Below are 25232 nucleotides of genomic sequence, written 5' to 3'. Positions count from 1 at the left end.
CTGACTTCGCAGTCAAGATGGCATGTTGCATTGAGCCGTGTGAACGTCGCCTCCGCACTTGATTTACGCTCCGGCCGGTTGAGGTATAGGTGATAATCAACCAGGCCGCAGGGATGCCGCACTTCAGTGTCGTGGGTAAGATTGGCCACAAAAAGAATCGGAGGAGGCAACTGCTCCCAAGTACTGGTACCCGTCGTACCATTGCCGCTCCTCTCTCTCCTCACTCATTCCGCCATCAAAAGACGTAGAGGATAAAAACGAGGATGGTGGAGAGAGTGAGGGAAGCATAATCGTCTGGCCTGCCGCCAAACGGCGTCGTCAAACGGTAATCTGGCGGAAGTTCGTTGTCTCCATCCGGCTCGGGTTCCTGACCCAAGCGCGCGTGTAGAGCAGCCTCGCCAAGGGTTGTGTCGAAGTTTGACTCGCCGACGATGTTGGGCAGCTCACCGAGTAGCTGGGAAATGACCATGTCAGTTTCTTCCATACTTTCAAGAGTAATGAATGATACTGATGTAGCTATCAGTGAATAGACTCCGATTCTGTATATGGATTGGCACTCACCTATTTGCATTATAAACATTTTTTTGCAGGAAAAGTAAAGCATCCAGCTGCAGCATGATCCGAAAACCCTTCCGTAGCATATTGCATCAATCCTAAACATAACGCCATTAGGCAGGTGCGGACAGCTATACGTCAACTGTTTGTTGGTCTGTCTGCGTCTGAAGTAGGCAGACGGTGAATTCCAACTGCAGACTGTGACGAGAAGAGAAAAATGGTTAGGACGGAATTTCCTCTCGGCTTGTTACTTCATGATATTCAAAGTGACAATGCTATCTATTCACTTGTCAGTCTTATATGAGGGCCTGGAGCTATGGATGACCTTGCTCACATCACGATCATTGAGAGAGACAAATTTTCCTCCTTGGGAGATCTATATTGAGCCACAACAGCTGTCATCAAGCTTACAATGTGATCTGGTCCGAGCTTAACCGCCTCCTTCGAATGTCAGGGCTCTGCATAGTACTTTCAACGTCTTCACTATCCCTCCCGTCGTCCCCCGGTGTGGGAGCTTTGCCCCGTCGTACCATCATAAAGCCTCGGTCTAACTCCGCTTCAATGGCACACCGGACACGGATCGCTGCGACGGCCGGCCAGACACCACGCTCCCCGGCCGAAATCCAGTGCTTCAATCCCTCCTTCGTCGGGTATTGGAACAATTTCAAGGCATCCCGGCTGGAGAGATCTGGAAGGATCGCGATGCTCGGACCGGGAATTGACTCATCAATCAAAAGCCGAGCGACTGGTTGAGGGAGGAGCGACAGCGAATGCAACTGTCGCAATCGATGGAATAACTCCTGCTTGATGAGTCTGTGGAGTGTGGAAGGCTCTTTGGAACGATAGATACTCGGTGTCGACGACCACGAGCCCGCAAATGACGGCGTCGTGGTGGTGGAAATGGTCAGTGGAACGAGATACGGCCGAGTTTGCGACACAATATAGTGATTGACGTTAAACAGCTCGGCAAGCCGTGCCAGTGGGGAATCGCGGCCCATGAGGCTCGTCTGGTAGCGCCAGGGCCGGAAGGTGACGTCCGCGCTGTGCGGCCATGGAATGATGTCTCCATTCATATCCTTGCAGTAGAGTGTCACCGGGCAGTCCCGGGCACGGGAGCTCGACGTGTTGCTTGCTAGCGCCGCCGACCAGATCAACTAATCCACGTCAGGTACGATCGAGCCCAGCTTAGGGAAGGAAAACATACCACATTCGGTGCAGTGAGGTAGTTGAGCAACGTCGGAAAGGACGCCTTGCCGCTGGGAGTCACGGTAATGTTCAGCACCCTGTTCGACCGCGCAAACGCCTCTTCAAATGTCATATCCCCGACATTCACCCGCACGCACTCCTCCAGCGCTCGGACGTCGAGAAAACTGCCCTCGCGCAAGTATTGCTTAATCCTACTCACGATGCTCCGCAGTCCGCCTTCTCGGGAAGATGGCTGAGTCGAACGTGGCTGCTCAAACGCGCTCAGATCAATGGCATCGCTGTTGAGAAAATCCAGCAGGTCATCCTCGGCATGCACGCCAACAAGCGCGGCGACCAGCGCCCCAGTGCCGGTTCCCGTAATGATCCGGGGCAGGAGGCCACGCAGATGCAGAGCCTTCACCACGCCGAGATGGCACAGGCCAAAGAGCGACCCGCCTTGCAAGACCAGTGATGTACGCCCAAACGCCTGCCGCGTGTCGTGCAACAGCTCAAGCTTCGCCTGCGCCGTAAACGTCGGCGCGCTCGGATGGGACGACGACGGCGCCGAGGTCTGAAAACTGGCCACGTACTGGATGGACGACACTACCTGTGCAATGTACTCGTCGATCAGCACCTTGGTTCCGGCGTATGCCCCCGTATAGAGCTTTAGCGATGTGATATTTCCTAAATTCCGAACGAGCCCTGAACGGAGAAGATTCACGAGCGTCAGGATATCCCCGTTCTCCCGCGCCGAGATAATGGCTTCCAGGCGTCGATGGATCAGGCGATAGTCGTAGTATTTGCTCGTAGGATTCTGGCGCCTGTCGAACTTAGTCACATTCGAGCTCCCTTCAATTTGGGAAATCAAGAGGGCGTACCACAAATCATTGCCCAGCACTTCGTCCAGCTTGTAGGCGATCTCCTCCCATTCTTCGAATGTCTCTGCATGCCGAAGCGCATGGAGCAGTTTTTCCGCCGGCGAGCGCGAGCGCCACCATGACAGCAACCTCTATCGAGGATTTCAGTCAAACGATCACCTGCGACTTTGGGAAGATGGCTGTACCTCTTTCCAAAACACGGAGACATCAAGAATCATGTATAGAACCGCCACAAAGATGCCCCAGAGGCGGGGCGGGAGTTTTGCTGTTGTCTCCATTCCGGAGAGGATAATGCATCGTCCGGTGGATAGATCAGATCGCTAAAATCATGTATATCACATTATGATGGTTGAGACGAGCATGTAGCGATTATGAAGTCGAGTTGGGTGGGCTGATCGCCCCTTTCACATGCTTGGAGCGCGGGCTACGACGGCGCATGGTCCGCCCTCCATTACGACTGGAATTCGTTTCCCGAATCGGCCTGAGAAATCACTGGTCGCTTTCCGTCTGCCAGAATTCCAGTGATTCCATGGTGATGCCGCGGAACAGCTGTTCGACGTAATCTAGCGAACAGCAAAGGTCATGGTGAGCAGCCCCTGATTGGCTAAGAGTACCTAATGAATTTCGTCCTGAGTCTCTCAGGTATACAACAGGGTTAGGGCTACGACAATACGACAGTAATCTACGGATCTAGAACAAGACGAAGCAATCCCTTGAATTTTTGTATTCCATGGCAAACACCGCCCAATGTCAGAACATACAACATTCCCATCGATCATTATCCCTCTAGTCAACGACGATGTTGGTTCGCTCCGACACGTAGAGACCGTCCAGGAACTGTACGATCGTCAGCGCTGATTCTCAAAGCCCCGGTCCTTCAAAACCCAGCACATACCTTTCGGATATCCTTCTTGCGGACTCGGCAGATCTGCTGAATATCCGCAGCACTCTGCGACACAGCCTCGAGCGAGTTCCCGGAGAGCAGGAGCTCATCCTTGACGGCAGTGGAGATGGCGACTTCCACACCGGGTTGGGCAAGCACGCGGCGGACGACCTTCTCACCAAGGAAGTTTCTACCGACGTCAGAAATGAACGAGAAGAATAGCACCCCCAACGGGGAGAGGATAGGCCTTGTGCATACCGGATCTCCACCTCGTACTGGCCATTCTCCCGCTTCTCGACATTGACGTTGATCGGGAAGTGGGCGTAGACGTAACGCATCTTGTAGAGGAAGCCCTTGGTGACGCCAATGATCATGTTGTTGATGATCGTGCGGACGGTCCGCAGGGTGGCGACCGCCTTGCGCCCGCCATGGTGCAGCTCGATCGAGATGACGCTCTTCTTAGGGCGGCCGAAGGTCACGTTGATGTGCGACAGGTCCTTGGTAAGCTTGCCCCGGGGGCCCTCAACGGTGACGACCCGCGAGCGGATGTGGACGCTCACTATTGGAGGATTCCCAGTCAGTATCTCCGTTGCGTATACTTCAATGCGAGCATGCTAGTTGTTCCTGGACATGTAATGCCTCGTTGGGTCTCCGATCCCCGGCAATTCTTGACCCCCAATCGCCCGGATCACTACTGGCGGCCACACAGCGCGGCGCAAAAAAATGAGCTGCCCATTGAACGCCGTAAATACCTCCTCGTTCTGCGATTTTCCTGTCATATCCACCATTGTAGTCCACCAATCCTCCAACGAACACCGCATGTCCAGGAACGAACCGCAGCCGCATCATCATAACATCGAAAACATCGCAATCGAAAGCTCACCGTTCTCCGGAATCGGCAGCGTCTCCTCGGAGTGAATGTACCGCATCTTGACCTCTCGGCTGTGCTGTCGTCTGAGACAATGACCGAGGAGAGAGGAAAAAGGGAGGATGCGTGCGTGTGTCGAGCGTGGATGCGGTCTTGGAGTAGGCCGTCAAGAGAGTTCACCACGTCTTTTTTCTTAGTGGAGCGAAATTCAGGGCTCCGCTTGGTTGTGCGTCGCTTACGCGCTTGATTGGGTTTAGCGTTGATCACGTGGTTTGGTCCCGTTTGTATCACGTGACTACATCTCACCCCAAACTCCGAGCCGAAGAACATGGCCGCTTCAAAAGCCTGGACGATGCCCGTACTAGACATGGCAATTCCCTGAGAAGGCTGACTGCGGACGATTTCGAGACTGTTTAGTAGTTACCAGTATTGTTGGGCGGGAATTGAAGTTGTAAATCGTGTGGATTTCGGACTGAATTGAACTTGATGTATAGTCTACTTGAAAACATGGGCTGGATTGTTCTGGTACCAGTTGACACCAAGAACATTGGAGTACTTACTGTGCGGATAATCACAGGCTAGGAAAGCTAACTTTGGTTTTCTGACTGATATCTTCGGCAGTGAGATTATGCTCTATGTATATGCTTTCCTAGTTATTAATTGGATCAGGGGAATCGGGGCAAGGCGAGGTAAAGTGCCCGATGGTCTCTCGATAATTACGCCATGGTCAACACAACATATACAGTACTTTTTGATCGCTGTATCCCATGTCTCCGCGGCCTTCGGATTCTTTCGGTTGCTTTCGTTTCCAGGCATAGGCTTCAGGCCGGGTCGCGGGGGACGCAGGGAACGCTTGACCAGTTAGCGCTGATTGGCACATGAAGAACTGAGGAGATCAGGGTCCCCTTGCACAACGGCGTGCAAATGCAACAGTCAGTCCGGGCCAGCCAGTGTACCATGAACCAGGTTATGTACTTCGAATGATTGATTCGCTTGAGCAGCATTCGCGAACGTTGGATCTCGCACAGGGCCCCCGGTTATTCAATCTAAAGGGGAAACCCCCATGTCATCATGTACCCTAAATGCAGCGGTCTCTGTTTCAGTTTTGGCAGAGATGCAGTCAGACCGTTGAAAAAAAACTAGAAATTCCCGATGTTTTCCCGCTTGCGCACATGCAGCACCATGTCGGGGTGCGGAGCGCCGGCCGCAGAGGAACAAATTATAAAGCGGCCCTGTTGGTTGTCAGGACCAGCTCTTGCATAGACACCGTTCGAAACAGTTCTGCATACGAAACCAAACTCCACACTCGTCCATTCGGGGCTTTTGAACGCGTGACCAGTCAATCATCTATCTGTCTGGAATCCAACGGAGAATTATTCCATCATGGCGGAAACAACTGCGCAGGATCAGACAATCATCACCACGAACCATGCCCCTGCCAACGTCGAAGTGGACACATCGGTACGATATCAGGCAATTTCGGTGTATCAGAGCCCATCGCTTACTTGAGTTGCACAGTACGAGGACGACTCATCTTATGGCGATGAACTGTACGTGATGTGACGCAAATGGCATACTGAATTCTGTAGCCATGCTCACGCATGTTCATCATGGAGATCGTCGTACACCGCGTCGCTGACTTCGTCGGTGCTTGAGTATCGCCACGAGAACGGCCGTCGTTATCATAAATACCGCGATGGGTGTATGAATTGATCTCTTCCTGCCTGACTGTTTGAAACTCCTGAACTGATCGTTACTGTTTCCAGCCTACCTGCTCCCCAATGATGAATCGGAAAGTGACCGCCTGGACATGTTGCATGAGCTTTGTCTCATGGTGTTGCACCGGAAGCTGTACCTGGCCCCGATTAAGCACCCCCAGCGGGTGATTGATCTGGCGACTGGAACAGGTCTCTGGGCCATTGATTTTGGTATGTTAGTTTGCCGTGTTTAGCCAATGCAGGATACAGGCATTGACTCGCCGTAGCGGATGAACATCCCGAGGCTCAGGTAGAGAATACTATGAGGAGCGATTGCAGATGGACAAGATGCTAAGACCAAGTTTGTTTGTTGCAGGTGATCGGTTGTGATCTGAGCCCAATTCAGCCATCTCTGTCCGTTCGACCTAAGAATTTGGAGTGCAAGTAGCTTAACTGACGGGCATCGGCAGGGTTCCTCCGAACGTAAAGTTCCTGGTAGACGATATTGAGTCGGAGTGGGCTTATGAAAAAGACCCATTTGACTTTGTCCATGCACGATATCTGGCCGGCTCGATCAAGGATTTTGGTAGACTGGTCAAGCAGTGCTATCGGTATGCCATCGGAAATACTCCCCGTTTCTCTTCTTGACTCTAACGGAAAACAGTTCAGTCAAGCCCGGCGGCTGGGTCGAATTCCAAGATTTCGATCCCTACCCCGCCTCTCTCGACGGCAGTCTCCACGGCACCGGACTCGAACGGTACCACAACGAAGTATACGGCGCGTTCGAGGAGGCCGGTTACGAGGTCCGTCCCGGCCCCAAGCTGGAACAATGGTTCAAGGACGCCGGCTTCGTGAACATCCATGTCGAGAAGTTTATTCTTCCCTACGGCATCTGGCCAAAGGATAAACATCTTGTCAGCGTCCACCATTTGTCTCTAGACCAATAATTCCGTACTGACTTCTTTTTCAGAAGACACTTGGTGCCTGGTCCCAAGCGCAGGCCGAAGCCGGCTACGAGGCCGGAGCCCTTGCCATCCTGACGCGGTACAAGAACTGGACCAAAGAAGAAGTAATTGCTCTTGCCAGTCAGGCTCGCGCTGACGCCCGAAGGCGCGACCTTCATATGATATACTACTTGTTAGTATCATTGTGCTCCCGTCGCATTGCCCAGCACTAGTATTTACATTGAACTAACCGCAAATGATACTCGCAGTTATATTGTCTACGGCCAGCGTCCCGAGCATTGACCAAGACGAGGCTTGGGATAAGCAACATATAATCGCATGTAATGTGTGTTTCGAATCCAAAGTGTCGCCAAACATGTACCTCAACTATCATACGGTTGTAGATATGGAGCATGTTCGAGTAGGGCCGAAGTTCCTCCTCAAACTTCCTGACGTCCTGAGTCATACGTTCGTAAGGTGAACATAAGCTCCTATTGTTTTGAAGGAATTCGTCCGCTGGCTGCCGACGATTCTGTGCAAAATCGACAGTTTCACCGGAACCCGCATGTTTCCCGCGAATACTAGTTCGAAGAAGATAAAATGACGGATGAACTGAAGTGAGCTGAATCGTTCGCCCGCTAGTATACCAGTTACTGCCCCAGGAATACTACAATGCATTGCGGACAATCATAGGTTAGGCAAGTTAAATTTTATATTATGACCAACCTTTTTACTCCGAGTCTTCAACTATGACGCCCGTCTGTATGCCCCTCAGGTCATTGGTCCAGGCATCAGGAAATTGTCGTTTTGAGATCGATACAGTCGACTTCTGGTTCTCACAGAGCTTCATACATTTGCCATTTCGCAGGACACAGCAATCAGTAAGGTCTCGATGTCTGTATAGATGGACACCCGGCATCTCGAGTATCAGCATTCTCCAGATGATCACGCCATGGTTAACACAACATGGTCCTTCTTTTACCTTCTTTTCCAAGGCTTTCGGACTCTTAGACTCACTTTGTCGTTTCGAGGTATAGTGTAAATTAGGGCTCCGGGCCGGGCCGCCGGGGAAGCAGGGAGCAATTGACCCGGCATCGCTGATTGGGCAGATGGCGGACTGCGCAGATCAGAGACCCTGCAAAGGGGCGCGCAAATGTAACGGCCAACCCTAGGCCAGCCAGCGCATAATAGCCGCATTGAATATTTCGAATTGTCTATTCGGTTGAGAAAGAATCTCAGAGAAAGATACCCATGTCGCTATGTCCCCAAGTGCAGTCACCTCTGTTACCGTTTTTGTAGAATTGCATCAGTGCCGTCAGAGAATTAATGGCCAAATGCTTTTCACTTGCGCATGAATCGATACTGAACCGGGGTATCGTGCAGTAGCTACATAGGAGTTGAAGTTATAAAAAGCCCTTGTTATGTTGTTGGGACCAACTCTTGGATACCGTTCGAAACAATCCTGCCCACAAATACAAACTCCGTACATTTCTAGTTGTTGAGCGTGCAAACAGTTATCACCATTTCCTTTAACATCCTACGGGGAACTCTTCCAACATGACGGAATCATTCGCTCAAGGACAGACAGTCACCACCAACCACGGTCCGGTAAACGTTGAAGTGGACACCTCAGTACGATATTTCCTCAATTACGCGCAACGGAGTGTGTTGCTTACTTAAGTCGCACAGTATGAGAATGACTCCTCTTATGGTGACGAGCTGTACGTGATGCGACGCATTGGCACATCGAGTTCCAAACATGCTCACTCGCCTCCTTCGACAAATAGATCATCGTACACCGCTTCGCTGACTTCATCTGTGCTTGACTATCGCCACGAGAACGGCCGTCGTTATCATAAATACCGCGATGGGTGTATGAACTTATCCCTCCCTGTCTGATCGTTTGAAATTCCTGAACTGATCGTTACTGTTTCCAGCCTACCTGCTTCCCAATGATGAATCAGAAAATGATCGCCTGGACATGTTGCATGAGCTTTGTCTCAAGATGCTGCATCGGAAACTATACCTGGCTCCGATCAAGCGTCCTCAGCGGGTGATCGACCTGGCTACCGGGACTGGTATCTGGGCTGTTGATTTTGGTAAGTTCATTTCCTGTTAGGTTTTATTAAATGTAGAATACGGATACTGACTCGCCGTAGCGGATGAACATCCCGAGGCTCAGGTAAAGACTAAAACTATCGAGAGCTTCCTAGATGGACAGGATGCTGAGATCGGATCTGTTTGTTGCAGGTAATCGGTTGTGACCTGAGCCCAATCCAGCCATCTCTGTCAGTTTAACCCAAGAATGTGTAGTGAAAGTAGCTCGACTAATGGGCTTTGGCAGGGTTCCTCCCAACGTGAAGTTCCTGGTGGATGACGTAGAGTCGGAATGGGCATATGATAGAGACCCGTTCGACTTCATCCACGCGCGGTACCTAGCTGCCTCGATCAAGGACTTTGGAAGGCTGGTCAAGCAGTGCTATCGGTATGCTATCTAGTTTTGCCGTGTTTCCTTTCTTGACCGTCTAACGGGAAACAGATCAGTCAAGCCCGGCGGGTGGGTTGAATTCCAGGATTGGGATGTATATCCCATTACCCTGGACAGTAGTTTGAAGGACACTGGGCTCCACCGGTATTACGACGAAGTCTGCAGCGCGTTCGAGGAGGCCGGTTACGAGGTCCGTCCCGGCCCCAAGCTGGAGCGATGGTTCAAGGACGCTGGTTTTGTCAACATCCACGTAGAGAAGTTTGTCGTTCCCTATGGCGTTTGGCCAAAGGATAAACATCTTGTCAGTTTTCCCCTCTATGTCTCTGAAGCAATATCCAGTACTGACTTGTTCGTACAGAAGGAACTTGGTACCTGGGCCCAAGCGCAGGCCGAAGCCGGCTACGAGGCCGGAGCCCTTGCCATCCTGACGCGGTACAAGAACTGGACCAAAGAAGAAGTAATTGCTCTTGCCAGTCAGGCCCGCGCTGACGGACGCAAGCGCAATGTTCACACGATATTCAACTTGTGCGTATCCGCATCACTTCAGTTGAAGGAATACTGCTATTGTTTGATATAGAGCTGACCATGAATGATACCTGCAGCTATGTCGTGTACGGCCAGCGTCCCGAGAACTGACCAGTGTGAAGTCTGGAATGGACAACACACACATGTCATCTAGGGTTACAGAAGAAAAGAAGTTCCGGGCTAAGATTTAAATTTTGTTTGTAGATGTAAGCTAAATTCGGGTATTTCGAGCCGACAGTTGAATTCAGAACGAAATCCGTAAAAACTTTAAGTGAGGCGGAAATGTGCAGTAGCGGTGCTGGTAGATGGATGTGGGCATTAGGGCTACGAGTCACGAGCAATACAACTCTCAAACTGAACATTACCGCCATCAATTCATTGCAATGTACAAGATTGAGCAGAAATGACTTGATACGTAGTCGTACAGTCTAATGATAGAAACAAACGAGATGAATAGGCCATTGGTATCTAAGCCCATCGCTGTATCCGGATCATGAAACCAGTCATCAACGCCCTCCAACATCCAACGCCGGATGACAATCATCAGAGAAACCGAACCAAAAACAAATTGAATTAAATCATCTTCGCCCCCTTCCTCTCTTCGCCGTTCTCCCACCCCCGTCGTCGGCATTATTGTCCCCATCGTCTTCGTCAGCTCCCTTTCGCAGGTCCTCATCCTCCTTTAACCCCCATTTTTCCTTGTCGTACCAGTCTTCCCCATCGCTCATTTCGCCGACATGCGCCTCAGCTTTGCACCATTCAAAGACGTCGTCTTTCATTCTGCATGCTCGCAGAAGAGATTCTAGCATTGTCTCAAACCCGCGCACGATCTCTTCCTGTTTCTGGATAAACGACCACAGGAGGCGCCGAGTTTCTTCTGCTTCAGCGGGGGGTAGACCGAGATTTTTGTCTGGGAGAATGGATTGAGGTGTGAGGAAAAGAGGATGGATCGATGGAACTTCTGTCGACGTAGCCGCCTCGTCCGGCGAAGGAGCGTTGTTAGCTTGCGCTCTTGTTGTCATTCGCCGCGGCGGCGACGGTGAGGAGCGAGATTGCTCAGCTTCATCTGCATTTCTCATGTCGACATCGCCATTATCGGTATTACTTTGTTGTGCCGGCTTTGCGTCTTCTTGAGTGGTGGCCCCATTGGCGACGACCTCGGAACCGCTGCCCTCTCGATGTTGCGGTAGATCTTTGACCGTCGTGTCGACATCCTCCGTCTTTGGCGTTTTCCCATCAGCACCGCTCTCAGCCGCCGCATTCGGCGCATCCGGCATTTCAACGTCGCCAGCGGCAGGCGCTTGCGTCTGCTGCTCAGTTTTCGAGGGTTCGACCGTCGGCGCGTCCTTCACCGTGTGCCCGTTCGTCGCCCCGGCAACCTCGGCCGGAGGTCGCTCTAGAAAGATGTACTTGTCCTCGGGCGTCTCGACCTTGCCACAAGGCATCCACACTGAGTCTCCCAAGAACTGTCGATGTAGATTCCTCGCGCGCCAGAGAAGCGCGCGCTCCTTCCGCAGCTTCTCCTCAATGGCCTGGGTCATCGTCAACAGGGCCTTGGATTTGTAAGGCTGCGACAGGGAGGGATGATCGGGGAGCTCGGAGGGATGTTTCAAGGGAGCCAGAATATCTGAGCATTGAAGAGGCCCAATTAGCTTGACGTTCTAACCAGATATCCCGAGTAATAAGCAGGAAAAAAAAAATACTTACGCTCTATGTGAACGTCCGCGAATGGATCCTCCTCCGCAGACTCGCCCTCGACATCTTCATCCTCCTCGTCAATCTCTTCGCCCTCGGAGTCGTATCGCGGTGGTTTGCGCCGGAGGATGTAGCGTGTATATCCAGCATGATTGATTTTCTGCGGGCATCGATGAGCACCCTTCCCGTCCTAGAAGAGACCTCCGGATATCCCAGACAGAACGAACCTCTTTGTACTGCTCCTGAGGACGGGCATATCCCAGCGCGCCCTCGCGTACATACTGCGCATTCGCACGTAGCTTGTTCCCTCGATTCGTAGGCTGAGTGATTGGCTCATCGGGACCGGTGACTGCGCACGAAGAAAAAATAAATCAATCAGCCAATGATTCGAGAAAAAAAAAAAAAAAAAAAATAAAGAAGCAAAGGGACAAATCATACAATCATTTTCCCGTTGTAAAGCCTTTTTCAGCCCAACAATTGTATCCGCGATCAAAGCTGCTTGCGTCGCCATGACGGTTGAAAGGAAGAAGCAGCTCGACGGCTGATTACACCCAGCTCACGTACGTGCAACTCGGGCAATCTGATCCACAGCACGCGGATCAAAAGAGAGGTTAAATGTTAGAAACGTTTCTCGTGATGACAATCAACTCATGAAAACAATTCCCATCAAGTAGCGACCGATTCCACCGATCAAATTGGAGTCGCGAGCCGGGACGCATGATCATCGACCGCTCAACTTCTCCGCCTTGGGTCTGGAGACCGACGCGACCTGGCGCTCACCGCCTTCGGCGAAAACGATAAGGTGTCTCAACCCCCTGATTAGGGCTAGTCACGTGATATTACTTACAATATTTCCATTTTTGGATAGCCTCCTACGAGTGCATCTTCATGTCGATGAGCAATGACGTTCTTTTGTCTATGTACGAGCATAACATCACACGTAAATCATTCAGCGTCAACCCAGATCAAGATCCCCTTCTTGTCTGATCGTATACCCTCCGTGGGGAGGACCCGGAGCGTTTTATTGAAGTACGTGTCGACAACCAGCAGCCGGGGCTGGATCCACATCCCCGGCTTGAAAGCGAGGATGTTGTACCGTATAGTATGCCGGCTGAGCGGGACAAGCTGGATGGCCTTGGTCTTGGGGCCGCTAAAGGCAAAGTGTTCGTTGGCTTCCATGGTTAGGGTGAAGGTCAGGAAGTGCAAGGACGGATTCTCCAGCGTGTAATCCACGTGAACGAGTCCAGGCTGGGATTTCGAGCAAACAGCAGAGACAAGCACGCGTGGTTCACCCATCGGAAGCAGGAAGCGGGGGACGGCGAGGACAGAAACGGCACTGCGCGTCGGTGCCGACTCGTCGCTCGTAGGTCGGCGCCACTGGACGTGGAGGGCCAGATCAATGGCCGCCGAACGGCGATCCTCTAGACTTTGCTTTTGCACGTTCAGAGTAAACTCCGACTCTCGGAGCTCTTCGGGGAGGATTTGAGATGCCCCCGGAGTGACCAGGACCTCCGGCCCAATGTCGCAAACCGCTGCGCCATGAAGGTTGTGCATAACAAGGCTGACCTTTTCGATGACAAGGGGCTCCGACGCAAAGGAAACCACTTTTGTGTTGAGACACCACCTCTGTTGCAGTCCGGTCGGCTTGGCTGCCTCCCCATCCGTCACTTCATCTGGATGGAAGAAATCTGGCCACGGGTCTGGGTGCATGCGCGGCAAAAGTTCGTAGTTGGCTTCAAACGGCCTGACGAAAGCGAGTTTCGCGACAATTGTTTTGGCTATTTGTGTTTCCGGGTCCGAGCGCAGGAAATAGCGTACAGAGATCTCCAAGTCATAGGTCAGTGCATCCGCGGTATTGAGGATGCCAATCGGAACTTCGAGAGTTCCCGACTGCGCTAATATACCAATGGATCGCGATATCAAATGCGGACTGTTTTCTGCTTCCGCATCCACGCCGTCTGGGGTCTTGTTCTGGTCAAGCCACGACAGTGTCAACTTTGACTCAGGCCGCCCAAACAGTCTAACCTGCAATGTGGCTTCTGCTTCCTCATCCTCATTGTTTTGGATAGCTGCCATAAGCGCAACCTCCTCGTTGGTATAATACGTGTCCCTGAGGTTCAGAATCGAAATGGTAATCTTGGGCGGCTTTGGCTGAATCTTGCACATGGCAGTGTCACGGTTGCGTCCGATCCTCCTCTTTCTAGGAGTCCCTGCCGTTTCATCCCACCAGTATGAAGAGGCATCTCTGGGGCTGATGCTTGTGTAGACAAGATTGAACTTATCAGTCTCGATATTGAGATCCAAGGACCCAATTCGTACTTCCCCTGCTTCTCGAGGAATCGCGGTCAAATTGAAGACTCTAGTCTGCGAGGGATGGAACTTCAGATCTGCAGTCCCTATCATTGGCGCCAAGCCATGCGTCGGCGACGACAATGTCGACGAATCAAGAGAGTCTGCAGAATCACGAAGCGGGACAGTGGAAATTTGGTCCGACGTCGTCTCGCTCTCCTGTGGCTCTTGCGAGTGTAGCACGATGGGTCGCAGGCCGCCCTCAAAAGCCATTTTGACTTCAGACAGAGTAATTGGTGCAGAGTTCGGTTGTGCTACAGATGTGATCGCCAGCTGAAGCTGGAGCGGTTCGCCGACGTTCCCTTGGGCCTTTTCGAACACCAAGGAAGCAGACAAACAAGAAATCACGTCGCCTGCTCGCAGGACGATCGTTGGCTTGGGACTCCCTACGTCCACGTCCTGGAGACATCTGTGAAGGTTGTAATCCCATTCAGGACGAGGTGGGAAGACGCGATTCAACAGCTCCCAGTTGATCCACATCAACGTTTCGTAGTCGCCGACTTTTTGAGCGCATTCACGTAGGGTCCATGCAAATTCAGCCATTAAATCGAACCATCCGGAGGACCTCCAAGTCAGCTGTGGCCAAATCGGTACCAGGACTTTGTGAGCTTCCTCCCATTGTCCCGTCCGGATATATTCAATGGCGATTTCCAAACTGAGGCCTTCTGCTTTCCGAGTCTGTTGTCGAGCAGCAAAATGGCCCAGCGATGCCTTCAAAGTGTTGATGGTGGGCACGGAATGATCGAAGCTCGCCTCCACGTGAGGCTCGGGAACAAGGTAGGTGTCGTAAAATTGAGACCTCCCAGCCGAGGAAGCCTGTTGATCCGGGGGAACCCGGTCTTCTTCTGGGATCTGCTCTGCTAGGCGACGACGGCGGGACAGATGAGCCGCTGCTCGATGCAACCAATATCCCTCGTGGTGAAGGTTCTCCCAAGGGAGCATCCTGTCATTGTGGACTAAGTTTTTCTCGGGTTGGTGGTAAATCGATTGGTGCAGGCGTTCCGGATCTTGCAACATATCCGGTGAGAAACCTGGTAATTGTGCCCGCGTGATTAACTGCGCCATCACTGTGGACCATCTCGCCAACCACGCTTCCCATCCGTAACTCTGGGCACCGCGGCCTCTCCATCGGACTAGGTCCTCTGTGCGGTACTGGTGGCTCAGCCAAAATCGCACCGCAGCCGTGGTCTGCCCTGTCCAGAGCAGGCACCGGATGATGCGAATCGCGAGGGCATCCGATAGCAGCCGGGCATCGTTGAACCGCCCACCAATGGACTCAAACACCCCCTGACTAAAGAGAATATCATACGCACTTTCGTAGTTCCTTTGAGCGGCTTCCATCTCCTGACGGAATTCGGCAAAGATGCCCAATTTAAATTCGTACCGGATATTCCATTCCTGGAGGGACAAAATCCTAGATGTTCCAGTCGGCGGCGCTGTGGGCGGCGGAATTGATCCTCTATTACGTTTCCGTCTTGCATGTTTGGAAAGATCACGGTAATACTCCACCACCGTCGACTGCAAGGAAGCCAGCAGCGAGCGCACAAACTCCTTGACTTCGGTGGGCGAAAGATCCGGATGCAGCACAAAGAGACTTCTTGGATCTAGATTTGTCGACCTCCGAATGCTCGCCAGTCGCTCGTCCATGTCTCGTACCTCCAGTCCCTCTTCGCCAACAAGGATGACCACAAACCGACTTTTATAACCGGATGATGTCCATGTCTCCCTCAAGTCACGAATTGCAATTTTCAGCTGGTTGTCCCGCAGCGTGCTCATGTTCGGATCGGCGCAGAACGGCAGGGCATGTATTGCCGCCGCGGGGACGAGACGTTGGTGCTTTCCGGGCCATAGCGGCGTCAGGATGCCATCTGGAAATGTGGGCGAGCTCGGAGTCAGCGGCGAGAGGGGAGAATGCGCGACAGGAATACCCTGGCCGGGGCTCGTCGGCGGCGACGACGGCAGGTCCGCTTTTCGAGGCGGCAGATGGAAAGACTGTGCAGCATTTAACCCATGAGCGACTAAAACCTGGCGTGGCGGAGGTTGCAGCAGCTTACCCGGCCAACGAACCTAACTCGCCATCCGATTCCGCTGTGCTGGGCACGGCCCCATGCGCTCCACGGCGCATTGGAGGCATCCTGGGCGAGAAACGCCTGTCGCAAATTCTCCGCAGCCGCTCCAGTCAGGGTGGGGAGATCGCATTCAACCCGGGTCCCTCGGCCTTGGAATGGATCTTCAGGGTCGTCGGAAGGCGCTTCATGGTCCGCGTCGATCCCGGAGAGCAGGACCAGCGGTAGATTGTGCGTTACGTAGTCCTCTGGGTAGGCGTCCATTGCGGACGGGATTGTCGCGAGGCAAGAGTCCGCCAGTCATGGCCTATCTCGAAGACGAGATTATGGTGCTGCCCCGGCCAGCACTAGCATCCGCCGTTCGTCAATGGCGCCGAGGCGTTTGAGGCTTAAGCTATTATCTCGGTAGGCTCTGGGAATGTGGAGTGGTACCAATCTGCTGGATTGATTTTTCCAGAAATTAAATTTAGAATAAGGGCGGGTTCGAACCCTCGACCTCCGGACCCTGAACTTTCGACCTTGCTTTTCTCAAAGGTCAAGCCAGTTGGCCGTTTTATTACACGCCTAAAAATCTGCGGATCACGTGCACTCCGGACACAACTTCTCCATTCCCTCAATGAGTCAGTTTTGAGTTAGCTGCAAAAGCTGCGATGGAGAACGGTCCGCTGCGAACCACAGCGAGGGAATCAATGGAATCAGTGACATGTACCGCCCCCAAAGATCTACATGACTGATAAGCCGCATTCAGCCATCCCAATTCCCAAATATTCGGGCTCGATCAGATTGCCGGGTGGCCCGGGTCTATCCAGACGCGTGGGACCGTTCTTAAAGCGTATTTGTGGCCGGAAAAAAAGTACAAAAAAAAAAGCATGGAGATTGGAGCGTGGCTGCCATGGCGAATGGAATCCGTGGACTGCATAAAGTCTGTCCCTGCAGTCAAAGGGAATCCATGCCTAATCCACCAATAAGTCCGAGGGGACCAGTGTGAATTGTGATCAGTGCATATAATCAGGGGCTACAAATTACAATGGCCGTCAAGAAGAGTCGCCTTTAGGTCTTAGGGCATTTCTAATCCTACCCCTGATCAACGGATCACGATGACGACTGGCAGTCCTTGGGGCTCGTAAATGCTGCTCTTAAACTCCAAGCCGAAGCCCCTCTCCAGTCTTTTCTCCGGCATCTTTCTTTGACCAAGAACCGTACCGTCGTCTCAGACGTGATTAGCCCACATCGTGGCCGCCTCCGCTCCACTCCGGCCGTAGGGGCGTCGAGAGGGGATCCAACTAGCGCTCGAAACGGGCTCGTTCAATCTTTAGCTCGGAGCCTCAGAGCATCCAAGAAACCCCATTCTGGGATTCCCTGACCGTCCATGGCCATCGAGTGATTCTTTTGGTTCTGCAATCCCTTTTCGGCTGGAAATTTGTCTGCGCAAAGTTGGCATATCCCTTGCGTGGATGTGCATGCCCTGTGTCCAATCACACAGGGATCGATGGTGGAACAGCTGCAGCGTTATCAGATGCCAGGAGTGCATCAATTTCATTTGCGAGCAACGACGACAGGGGTTACTTGGTAGCTAGTACGTTGCATTTCGCTTCCACTGGCCGAGATCCCGCCCCAGGCTCTGAGAGGATCACTAACTTGCATCTGTAGATCTGCAACCACGCGCATTCTGCAAGGGACTGCAAGAACCGCGGGCGGACGTAGCCATTGCGACTCTACTCGCAGGCTCGTAGCCCCTCAATCGGTAAAAACAGCGCACTGGTGTAGGCGGGGATCCGAATCCCATCCGGGACGATGGATTCCAATCGCAGAGAACACAAAAAATCCGGGGCCGACGGACATGGCCGTCATCGCTCCCTTTCACGCAGCTCGAGGCGTCACAAATCGCTCTCGGGGCGATCGTCGAACATGCCTCGGCCAGAAGACAATAATCCCCCGCTCCCGCCCACGTCGCCCGAGGTCATCTCGTCGCTGATCTCCTCGTTGTCCAACATCTCGACGCCGGCGCAGACCCATTTCGAGAGTATGCCGCACATTGGGACCCAGACGGCCCCTCCGTCACCGACCCGCACCACACCGTCGAATTTGCACGGACGATCCTCGGAGCACGGATTCGGCATGGAATACGGCGCATATAAGACCCCAGCAGAGCCGGCCGACCCCTATCTGCATCCGGACGATGCTGCCATCAGCCCCGTTGTGCGCATGGCGCCGGCGCCGGTGCCGCCGTCACCCCGCTCTCCGCGGCAGAAGTTTAGCTTCGGTCGTGATCAATCGCGACCGTCATCCCGAGGCTCGCACGCCTCGTCCCGGGTCGTCCACGATGACAATGCCTCGTCCACTATGGGCTTGATCTCCTCCGAGCCGGGGATCCGGCCGTCCCGCACCGCCAGTGTCGCCTCGTCGAATTCGGGACGAAGAAGTCTCAAAGGTCAACTGTCGTCCCTGAAGCGCACATCGCGGGAATTGTCGTCGGACAAGGATAAGAAGCCGTCGAGTGCGGATGATGGGTCCAAGCTGACCATGCCGCGCAGCGGCGCCAGCTTGCGCTCTCGACAGTCCATGGCCGACCTGGTGGAGGAAGGGGGCCAGTCGGGCAACACGCGGGACGTGCACAGCGACGTAGAGCGAGGTGCTCCCGTAGCGGCCGCGGCCCCGAGCACCGCCAGCCCTGGGGGCATTGGCAGTGGCCGCATTATCCCCCAGCGGGACTCCTCTCTACGACATAGTACGGCAAGTACGTCGAGCAAGAAGCGGCGGTCCGCGCACAGTGCGACCCGCCATTCGTCTCACCGCGACTCCAGAGCCGAGGCGGAGAGTAAGGACGCTGAGGAAACAAACCGCAGGATCCAAGAGGTCAAGGAACAGCAGCGTAGTATCAAAACGGAGATGCAGAAGGGCCCAGCGCCCGGTCCGTCGCAAAAGGCGCGCTCGTCGTCCACTGACCGTCGGTCGGCGAACGACCCTCATGCGAAGCGACGATCACGAGACAGCGCAGCAGGCAAGGAGAATCGGGATCCGAGACTGGGCGATCCGTTTGACGAGAGTGCGCCGTCCCCGGCCGTGCAGACCCGTCGCCCGCGGGAGATGCGGGACAAAAAGCGGCAATCCTTTGAGAGGCTGGACCACCATCCCACCAGTCCCTCTGGGAGCAAACACCATCGGCGCACGGTGTCGGGGCAAGTGTCGCCCGTGCGACCGTCGATTACAGAAGAGCGGCCGTCGAGCGCGGACTCGATTGACCTTGCCGTGGAAGCCTACGTATCAGATCCGCGATTGACGCAGAAAGTCCCACACCCTCGTACTGGGCGGATGATTGCCTTCTCCGAGGTCGGCGATCCCAAGGGCTACGTTGTGTTTTGCTGTCTGGGTATGGGATTGACGCGATACTTGATGGCATTCTACGATGAGCTTGCGCGGACGCTCAAGCTCCGCCTGATCACTCTCGATCGACCTGGAGTTGGCGAGAGCGATCCTTATGAAGATGGCATGGGCACGCCGCTTAGCTGGCCTGGTATGCGTAATCTCTTCGCTTCTGCGCACCTTCGTACTAACCGAGTTTGTAGATGATATTGCTATTGTCTGTAACCATCTGAAGATCACCCGCTTCTCAATCCTGGCCCACTCAGCAGGAGCCATTTACGCATTAGCAACGGCACTGCGCATTCCCCAGCACATTCGAGGCCGGATCCACCTGCTGGCACCGTGGATCCCGCCGTCGCAAATGTCGGGAATGGGGACCCACAAAGAGCCGCTGCCGAACAACGCCGTGCCATACTCGCAGCGCATCCTCCGAGCACTTCCGGTGCCGTTCTTGAAAGTGGCCAACTCGAGCTTCATGAGCGCGACCAGCACAAGTCTCACCACGAGTCTACCCAAGTCTCCCCGAAGAGCCAAGCGAAAGAGCATCAGCCGCGACTTCCCAACCAAGATACTTACCGACGTTCACCAAAACGACGGAGCACAAGGGCAAGACCAACAAAACGGTGACCACGCCACTTCCAAACCATCCGATCCCAATAACAACTCCAACTCGTCCGCCAATGACGCCGCCGCCGCCGCCGCGGCAGCAGCCGCACGCGAACGACAACAAGAATACGACACGCGACTAACCTACCGCATCTGGGAGCTTGCGACAACGAATGCGAATCCCGCTGTGGACCTTTTGGTATGCCTGGAGCGGCGCCAGACGATCGGCTTCCGGTACGTGGACATCAACCGGGAAGTGGTGATCCACCATGGCAGCCGCGACACGCGGGTCCCCGTGGACAATGTGCGATGGCTGGGCAAGACGATGCGACGGTGCGAGGTGCGCGTGCTCGAGGGCGAGGGCCACGGGCTGATGGCATCAGCGATCGTCATGAGCAACGTGCTTTCAGAAATTGCCAAGGAGTGGGAGGACTGGACGACGCTGGTGCAAGGGCGTCGGGGTGTGCGGCGCGCGACGATCTCTCATCATACCTCGAGAACAGGTATTATGGTTTAAATTCCGTCACCGTCATTCGTTTCTTTTCGATTCTTGTATTCACTTTTTTAGCTTGTATATGGAATACACCCCCTACACCACCCCCCCCCCCCCCCCTGCTGGTTTGGGAAAAGGTTTGCATCCGGATGGCGATCTCGTGTATCTAATGACGGTTTCATTTCATAGCATAGTCTCTATTTACTATATCTAATTAATACATGAAAACTTACGATTTCATCCACCATCACTGCCCTCTGTAGATCTTAGAAGATCGACGAGCAAAAACAGTACCTATGAGTCTGGGGTTTCGGAAGCTGAAAGACCCGCCAAGCCAAGCCAAGGCATGCTAGCCGGAGATGGCAATACTAAATTACAAATAATTACCCTAACCGGCACTAGCCTGGAGCAGGCGGATGCCGATCAACGCCCGATCCTGTTCAGCCCGTGTTGCCAACTGCACCAAAGAGAAACTGCCGACTAACAATCAAATTAAAATATATAGAGGGGGTTGAGAGTGGACACGCTCTGTTTGAAAAGAACCCATGACTTAACAAAATTTCAACTGCTCCTTCGTTCCGATCGGACGAAGGATACTTGACAGTTATATTCATAATTCAAGTGCCGGAATCGTACTGTCTTTTGCTGCTTGGAATTTGTCTCATTTTTGACAGGCAAGCTCGCAGTCGCGTTCACAATTTGGTCGCGCGACTCAGCACCGAACGAGGGTCAGGGGTACAACTTGCTGCAGAAAAGGAAAATCACAGACCAGAATTTCAATGATGCGGCCACGACGACGGTCAAGATCAAATCTTTACATCATCGCCGCGGTGATGCTGGTGGTGATCGTCCTTTATCTGACGGTATGAGAGAGATCTACCAGTTATCGTACCCACTTCTGTCTCCAAAACGAAGCCCAAAGCTGATGAGGGAAAATTGAGTATAGACCGACGCAGGCGGCGGTGTCCAGAAACGAAAATTCTACCAAACCACGGCGACGAAGCTCGAAGAAGCGAATATAGCAGCGGCAGCAGCGAAAAAGGAAGCCGAGGCTGAAAGGGCGGCAAGGAGGAAAGAGAGGTTTAGGCTGTCACAGAATTCGGCAGGGTCGACCTCCTCAGATGAAAAGCAAAAGGATGAGGAAGAAGAGCAGGTTGTGTTGACCCATGAGGATCTCGATAAGAAGGTGCAGGAGGAGAGGGAGAAAGAGAAGGACTGGGGGTCATCCGAGTCCGAGGAGTTTGAGGAGGTCTCCGTTGCTGGGCGGAAGAAGATGTCACGGCCAAAACCGCAGAGGAGTAAGAACACGGTTCAAGAGGTGAAGGACGAGGTGGAACAGTACTTGTCACACGTGGAAGACGAGGAGAGCAGGGAGGAAACTTCGGGAGAACAAGAGGCAATTGCAGAGTTGAACGACATATTGAAGCGGGCTCCAGGTAAGTACAGTCCTTTTTTACTTCAACGGCGCGTAAGAGCTGATTACTAACTTGGATTTAGTGATTATATTCTCCAAGACCTACTGCCCCCACAGCCAACGCGCCAAAAAGATCCTCCTCGAAGACTATAAGATCGTCCCGGCGCCATTTGTCGTCGAACTTGACGACCACTCTCTCGGCGTCGAGCTGCAGGCCCTCCTCGCCAAGAAGACCGGTCGAAAGACCGTACCGAATATCCTCGTGAACGGCGTTAGTCTCGGTGGCAGCGATGAAATCGCTGCGTTGGACCGGGAAGGGTTCCTGGCGGAAAAGATCAAGTCCATTGGTGGAGCGGTGATAATGGAGGTTAACAAGGTCGAGGATTCGTCCGAGTGATTAGTTTGATATCTATCGTGGGTGATGGGTGATTCCTTTTGGAGACATGCTTGGGTTCGGCGTTGTTGGGATGCATGCGCGTTGTGATTTTGGATGGATACTGGGTTGGTGTACCTCTTATTTACGAGCAAGCTACTTTATGTATTAATCTCCGCACGAGCATCGAGCTCAATGTACATATCCCCTGTATCTCATTCCCGACTGTTTCTATGCTCTAATCAAAATCATTTTTTGAATAGCATCATCTTTTTTTTGTGTCATCCATCGCTCATCATCCATCGTTGAAGATGCAGCATGACCGCTGTGGCATTTTCCAAATCTCACTGGTCGACTTCCATGAGGAAAGCGCAGAGGATGTTGAAGATCCTTGATCGCGCACTTTCCGCGAGTGGTGCCGTTTTCATTCGGCGTGCCCGTGGGAAAGAAGCTCGCTACGAGCTCTTCTTCGCACGCTCTCGGTCGCGCTTCGCATAAATCTCCGCAGTGAACGGACTACAAATCGTCAGCATCATTACTCTGAAGCCTTATGGAGAAAAAAGGGAACGCACTCTTCCCATCTCAACGCCAACCAGTACATGACAAACACCTCCGCCGTCAACACCAGCCCCGCAACCTTGCCATAATACAGCGCCACAGCAAGGAAGCTCATCGTGCTGCCCCAATACATCGGCGCGCCCGAGATATTGAACGGGAACCCTGTGACGGGCGCATCCATCAAGATGCCAAAGTAATCACCCAGGTACGTTCCCGTGATGCCGAGAGCCCACATGCTCGACAGCACCAGGACATTTCCGACGGCGAACAGCACATAGGCCAGGTAAGGTTGGTGGACGGGTTCGTAGTACGGCTGATCCGCGAGCGCCTTGTGGTAGAGATTGTCACGCAGAATGCCCAGACTAAAGATGGTTATTCCGAGGGCATAGCAGCCAGTGTAGGGGCTACGAAAGATTTTGGTGAGAAGGCGAGTGTTATATTCTGCGGGTTGTTAGTGATCAACATCATCAAACGCCGCTTTCGGCCCTCTGTCGGTTGCAATAGGCTTCCATACCTGTTCGAGCAGCAATACTGCAGTCAATTGATCAGTCATGTCCTCATACATATATATGATTAGGCTTTTGGACATACTTCCAGAAGATCGGATTGAACGCAATGCTCAATGCCGCGACTGGCGATCCCAGTGTTAGTAGTGTTACCCAAAAAGCATGTGATCGCAAGGTTACTATGGAATGGACTAACTTTTGAAGCTCCTCTGTGAAAAATCGACATAATTACTGAGGGTTTCCACGAATTCGGACATCTTGGGCAGCCGTGGCTCAGTTGGCAACCAGAGAGAACTGTCTGCAGGCTGTGGTTGTGGACAGTTGTTGTTGCTTTGGCATTGGCATGGGAGAGCGGTGGAGGGTGGAGACATGACGTTGTTGCGGGCGTCATCGACGTCGAACCATTGGTTCGTGATCAAAATCACGTGCAGACGTCCTGTGTTAGTCAGCGGCTCGGTACAGAACGGGTATTTTCATTTCTTGCAGAACTGAAGTGTTAAAGACGTTCATAATAAGTTCGGTTCCAGTGCTGTGGTCTGTGAGACAAGAACATTTCTACATGTATACATTAAGCTGATTGAGGTCAATATCGGATTAGTGAGTCAGACAATGCTCGTCTGATGTCCAAAGCCTACTTCATATTCGAATGATCCTCATCAATATCCGTTTCAACTCTGAGCTACTGGTGCGGCCAGAAACATAACTGGCTTGTATTCTAACGAGCAGGGTATTCTTTTTGTTGTTGATGGACTGGATGATAAAGTCCAAGCAACTTGACGCCGAGTATCGTCTCAGTTGCCATATCAATCCAATTTGCGCTCGATAACCACATTGTAATCAAAGCCTCTGCATTTGGATGGAATCTCCCAGCTCTTTGACAGCCCTTTGATTTTCGAGGATTCGGGCAAGACTGCTGACACAGCGGGTGGTGGTGGGATGGTCGGGCCCGAGCGTCTTCGCCAGTCCATCCGCTGCCCTTCGACACATTTCCTCTGCACCTTCATACTGTTCTTGACAGTAAAGGACGTTACCCAGGTTGTAGATGCTGATAAGCGTCTCCGGATGGTCGGGTCCCAGCACCTTTTCTTGTCCTTCTAGCACTCGTCGATACATCGTCTCTGCCTCTTTGTACTTTCCTCGAGAATGGAGGACGCCACTCAGGTTGTTGACGCTGCAAAGGGTGTGTGGATGATCGGGCCCCAGTATTCTCTCTTGCCCTTCCAGTGCCCGCCGATGCATCGCCTCCGCTAGTTCATACTTCCCCTGCATTGAAAGGGCAATTCCCAGATTACTAATGCTACTGAGGGTGTCCGGATGGTCGGGGCCAAGAATCTTCTCTCGGCCCTCAAGTGCCTGCTGATGCATTACCTCCGCCTCTCTGTACCGTCCTTGACTATAAAAAACGAGGCCCAAGCTGCTGATGCTGAAGAGTGTGTCTGGATTGTCGGGACCTAGCACCTTCTGTCGCCCCTCAAACGCGTATCGATGCATCGTTTCTGCCTCTTCATACTGTCCTTGACTGTCAAGGTCAACGCCCAAGTTGCTGGCACTGCTAAGGGTGTCTGGATGGTCGGGTCCTAATACCCTCTGTCGGCCCTCAAGTGCCCGTCGGTGCATCGTTTCTGCCTCTCCATACCGTCCTTGACTGCCAAGGTCAAGGCCCAAGTTGCTGGCACTGGTAAGGGTGTCCGGATGGTCCGGCCCTAGCGCCTTTTCTCGCCCTGCAAATGCCCGTCTATGCATCATCTCAGCATCCTCGTTCCGACCCTGATTTAGAAGAACTACG

General features: G+C 53.0%; 12 protein-coding genes across 12 annotated transcripts; 5 read left to right on the top strand and 7 right to left on the bottom strand.

Moving 5' to 3' along the window:
- Positions 1 to 235: 235 nt before the first annotated feature.
- Positions 236 to 580, bottom strand: VTN49DRAFT_6516 (uncharacterized protein; the record flags this gene model as incomplete). Its single annotated transcript, XM_069414684.1, has 2 exons — positions 236 to 507; positions 562 to 580. The coding sequence occupies 2 exons, from the start codon at positions 578 to 580 to the stop codon at positions 236 to 238; spliced, it is 291 nt and encodes a 96-aa protein (XP_069265905.1).
- Positions 581 to 962: 382 nt separating this feature from the next.
- Positions 963 to 2896, bottom strand: VTN49DRAFT_6515 (uncharacterized protein; the record flags this gene model as incomplete). Its single annotated transcript, XM_069414683.1, has 4 exons — positions 963 to 1709; positions 1760 to 2561; positions 2619 to 2749; positions 2804 to 2896. The coding sequence occupies 4 exons, from the start codon at positions 2894 to 2896 to the stop codon at positions 963 to 965; spliced, it is 1773 nt and encodes a 590-aa protein (XP_069265904.1).
- A 508-nt stretch (positions 2897 to 3404) lies between these two features.
- VTN49DRAFT_6514 (60S ribosomal protein uL6) lies at positions 3405 to 4430 on the bottom strand (the record flags this gene model as incomplete). Its single annotated transcript, XM_069414682.1, has 4 exons — positions 3405 to 3455; positions 3514 to 3691; positions 3760 to 4060; positions 4385 to 4430. 4 exons carry the CDS (start codon positions 4428 to 4430, stop codon positions 3405 to 3407), a joined length of 576 nt encoding a protein of 191 aa, XP_069265903.1.
- A 1322-nt stretch (positions 4431 to 5752) lies between these two features.
- VTN49DRAFT_6513 (uncharacterized protein) lies at positions 5753 to 7313 on the top strand (the record flags this gene model as incomplete). The annotated part of the gene is made up of 10 exons (XM_069414681.1): positions 5753 to 5830; positions 5888 to 5919; positions 5986 to 6071; positions 6136 to 6297; positions 6354 to 6376; positions 6443 to 6480; positions 6537 to 6677; positions 6731 to 6980; positions 7037 to 7203; positions 7280 to 7313. 10 exons carry the CDS (start codon positions 5753 to 5755, stop codon positions 7311 to 7313), a joined length of 1011 nt encoding a protein of 336 aa, XP_069265902.1.
- Positions 7314 to 8567: 1254 nt separating this feature from the next.
- On the top strand, positions 8568 to 10134 carry VTN49DRAFT_6512 (uncharacterized protein; the record flags this gene model as incomplete). Its single annotated transcript, XM_069414680.1, has 10 exons — positions 8568 to 8642; positions 8700 to 8731; positions 8798 to 8883; positions 8948 to 9109; positions 9170 to 9192; positions 9261 to 9298; positions 9355 to 9495; positions 9550 to 9799; positions 9857 to 10023; positions 10101 to 10134. The coding sequence occupies 10 exons, from the start codon at positions 8568 to 8570 to the stop codon at positions 10132 to 10134; spliced, it is 1008 nt and encodes a 335-aa protein (XP_069265901.1).
- A 467-nt stretch (positions 10135 to 10601) lies between these two features.
- Positions 10602 to 12229, bottom strand: VTN49DRAFT_6511 (uncharacterized protein; the record flags this gene model as incomplete). Its single annotated transcript, XM_069414679.1, has 4 exons — positions 10602 to 11650; positions 11731 to 11878; positions 11946 to 12067; positions 12157 to 12229. The coding sequence occupies 4 exons, from the start codon at positions 12227 to 12229 to the stop codon at positions 10602 to 10604; spliced, it is 1392 nt and encodes a 463-aa protein (XP_069265900.1).
- A 434-nt stretch (positions 12230 to 12663) lies between these two features.
- VTN49DRAFT_6510 (uncharacterized protein) lies at positions 12664 to 16397 on the bottom strand (the record flags this gene model as incomplete). The annotated part of the gene is made up of 2 exons (XM_069414678.1): positions 12664 to 16059; positions 16122 to 16397. 2 exons carry the CDS (start codon positions 16395 to 16397, stop codon positions 12664 to 12666), a joined length of 3672 nt encoding a protein of 1223 aa, XP_069265899.1.
- A 1644-nt stretch (positions 16398 to 18041) lies between these two features.
- On the top strand, positions 18042 to 20619 carry VTN49DRAFT_6509 (uncharacterized protein; the record flags this gene model as incomplete). The annotated part of the gene is made up of 2 exons (XM_069414676.1): positions 18042 to 19647; positions 19700 to 20619. 2 exons carry the CDS (start codon positions 18042 to 18044, stop codon positions 20617 to 20619), a joined length of 2526 nt encoding a protein of 841 aa, XP_069265898.1.
- A 755-nt stretch (positions 20620 to 21374) lies between these two features.
- Positions 21375 to 22406, top strand: VTN49DRAFT_6508 (uncharacterized protein; the record flags this gene model as incomplete). The annotated part of the gene is made up of 3 exons (XM_069414675.1): positions 21375 to 21458; positions 21542 to 22031; positions 22093 to 22406. The coding sequence occupies 3 exons, from the start codon at positions 21375 to 21377 to the stop codon at positions 22404 to 22406; spliced, it is 888 nt and encodes a 295-aa protein (XP_069265897.1).
- A 74-nt stretch (positions 22407 to 22480) lies between these two features.
- Positions 22481 to 22777, top strand: VTN49DRAFT_6507 (uncharacterized protein; the record flags this gene model as incomplete). The annotated part of the gene is made up of 2 exons (XM_069414674.1): positions 22481 to 22579; positions 22646 to 22777. 2 exons carry the CDS (start codon positions 22481 to 22483, stop codon positions 22775 to 22777), a joined length of 231 nt encoding a protein of 76 aa, XP_069265896.1.
- A 60-nt stretch (positions 22778 to 22837) lies between these two features.
- Positions 22838 to 23703, bottom strand: VTN49DRAFT_6506 (uncharacterized protein; the record flags this gene model as incomplete). Its single annotated transcript, XM_069414673.1, has 5 exons — positions 22838 to 22898; positions 22955 to 23381; positions 23455 to 23471; positions 23532 to 23571; positions 23643 to 23703. The coding sequence occupies 5 exons, from the start codon at positions 23701 to 23703 to the stop codon at positions 22838 to 22840; spliced, it is 606 nt and encodes a 201-aa protein (XP_069265895.1).
- Positions 23704 to 24283: 580 nt separating this feature from the next.
- On the bottom strand, positions 24284 to 25189 carry VTN49DRAFT_6505 (uncharacterized protein; the record flags this gene model as incomplete). Its single annotated transcript, XM_069414672.1, has 1 exon — positions 24284 to 25189. The coding sequence occupies one exon, from the start codon at positions 25187 to 25189 to the stop codon at positions 24284 to 24286; it is 906 nt and encodes a 301-aa protein (XP_069265894.1).
- Between the last annotated feature and the right edge of the window lie 43 nt (positions 25190 to 25232).

The sequence above is a fragment of the Thermomyces lanuginosus genome (assembly GCF_041956635.1).
Source record: "Thermomyces lanuginosus strain ATCC 200065 unplaced genomic scaffold VTN49scaffold_40, whole genome shotgun sequence".
In the NCBI taxonomy this organism is placed as follows: domain Eukaryota; kingdom Fungi; phylum Ascomycota; class Eurotiomycetes; order Eurotiales; family Trichocomaceae; genus Thermomyces; species Thermomyces lanuginosus.
The sequence above is the reverse complement of the archived record's forward strand: the minus strand, read 5'-3'. Positions and strand labels throughout refer to the sequence as shown.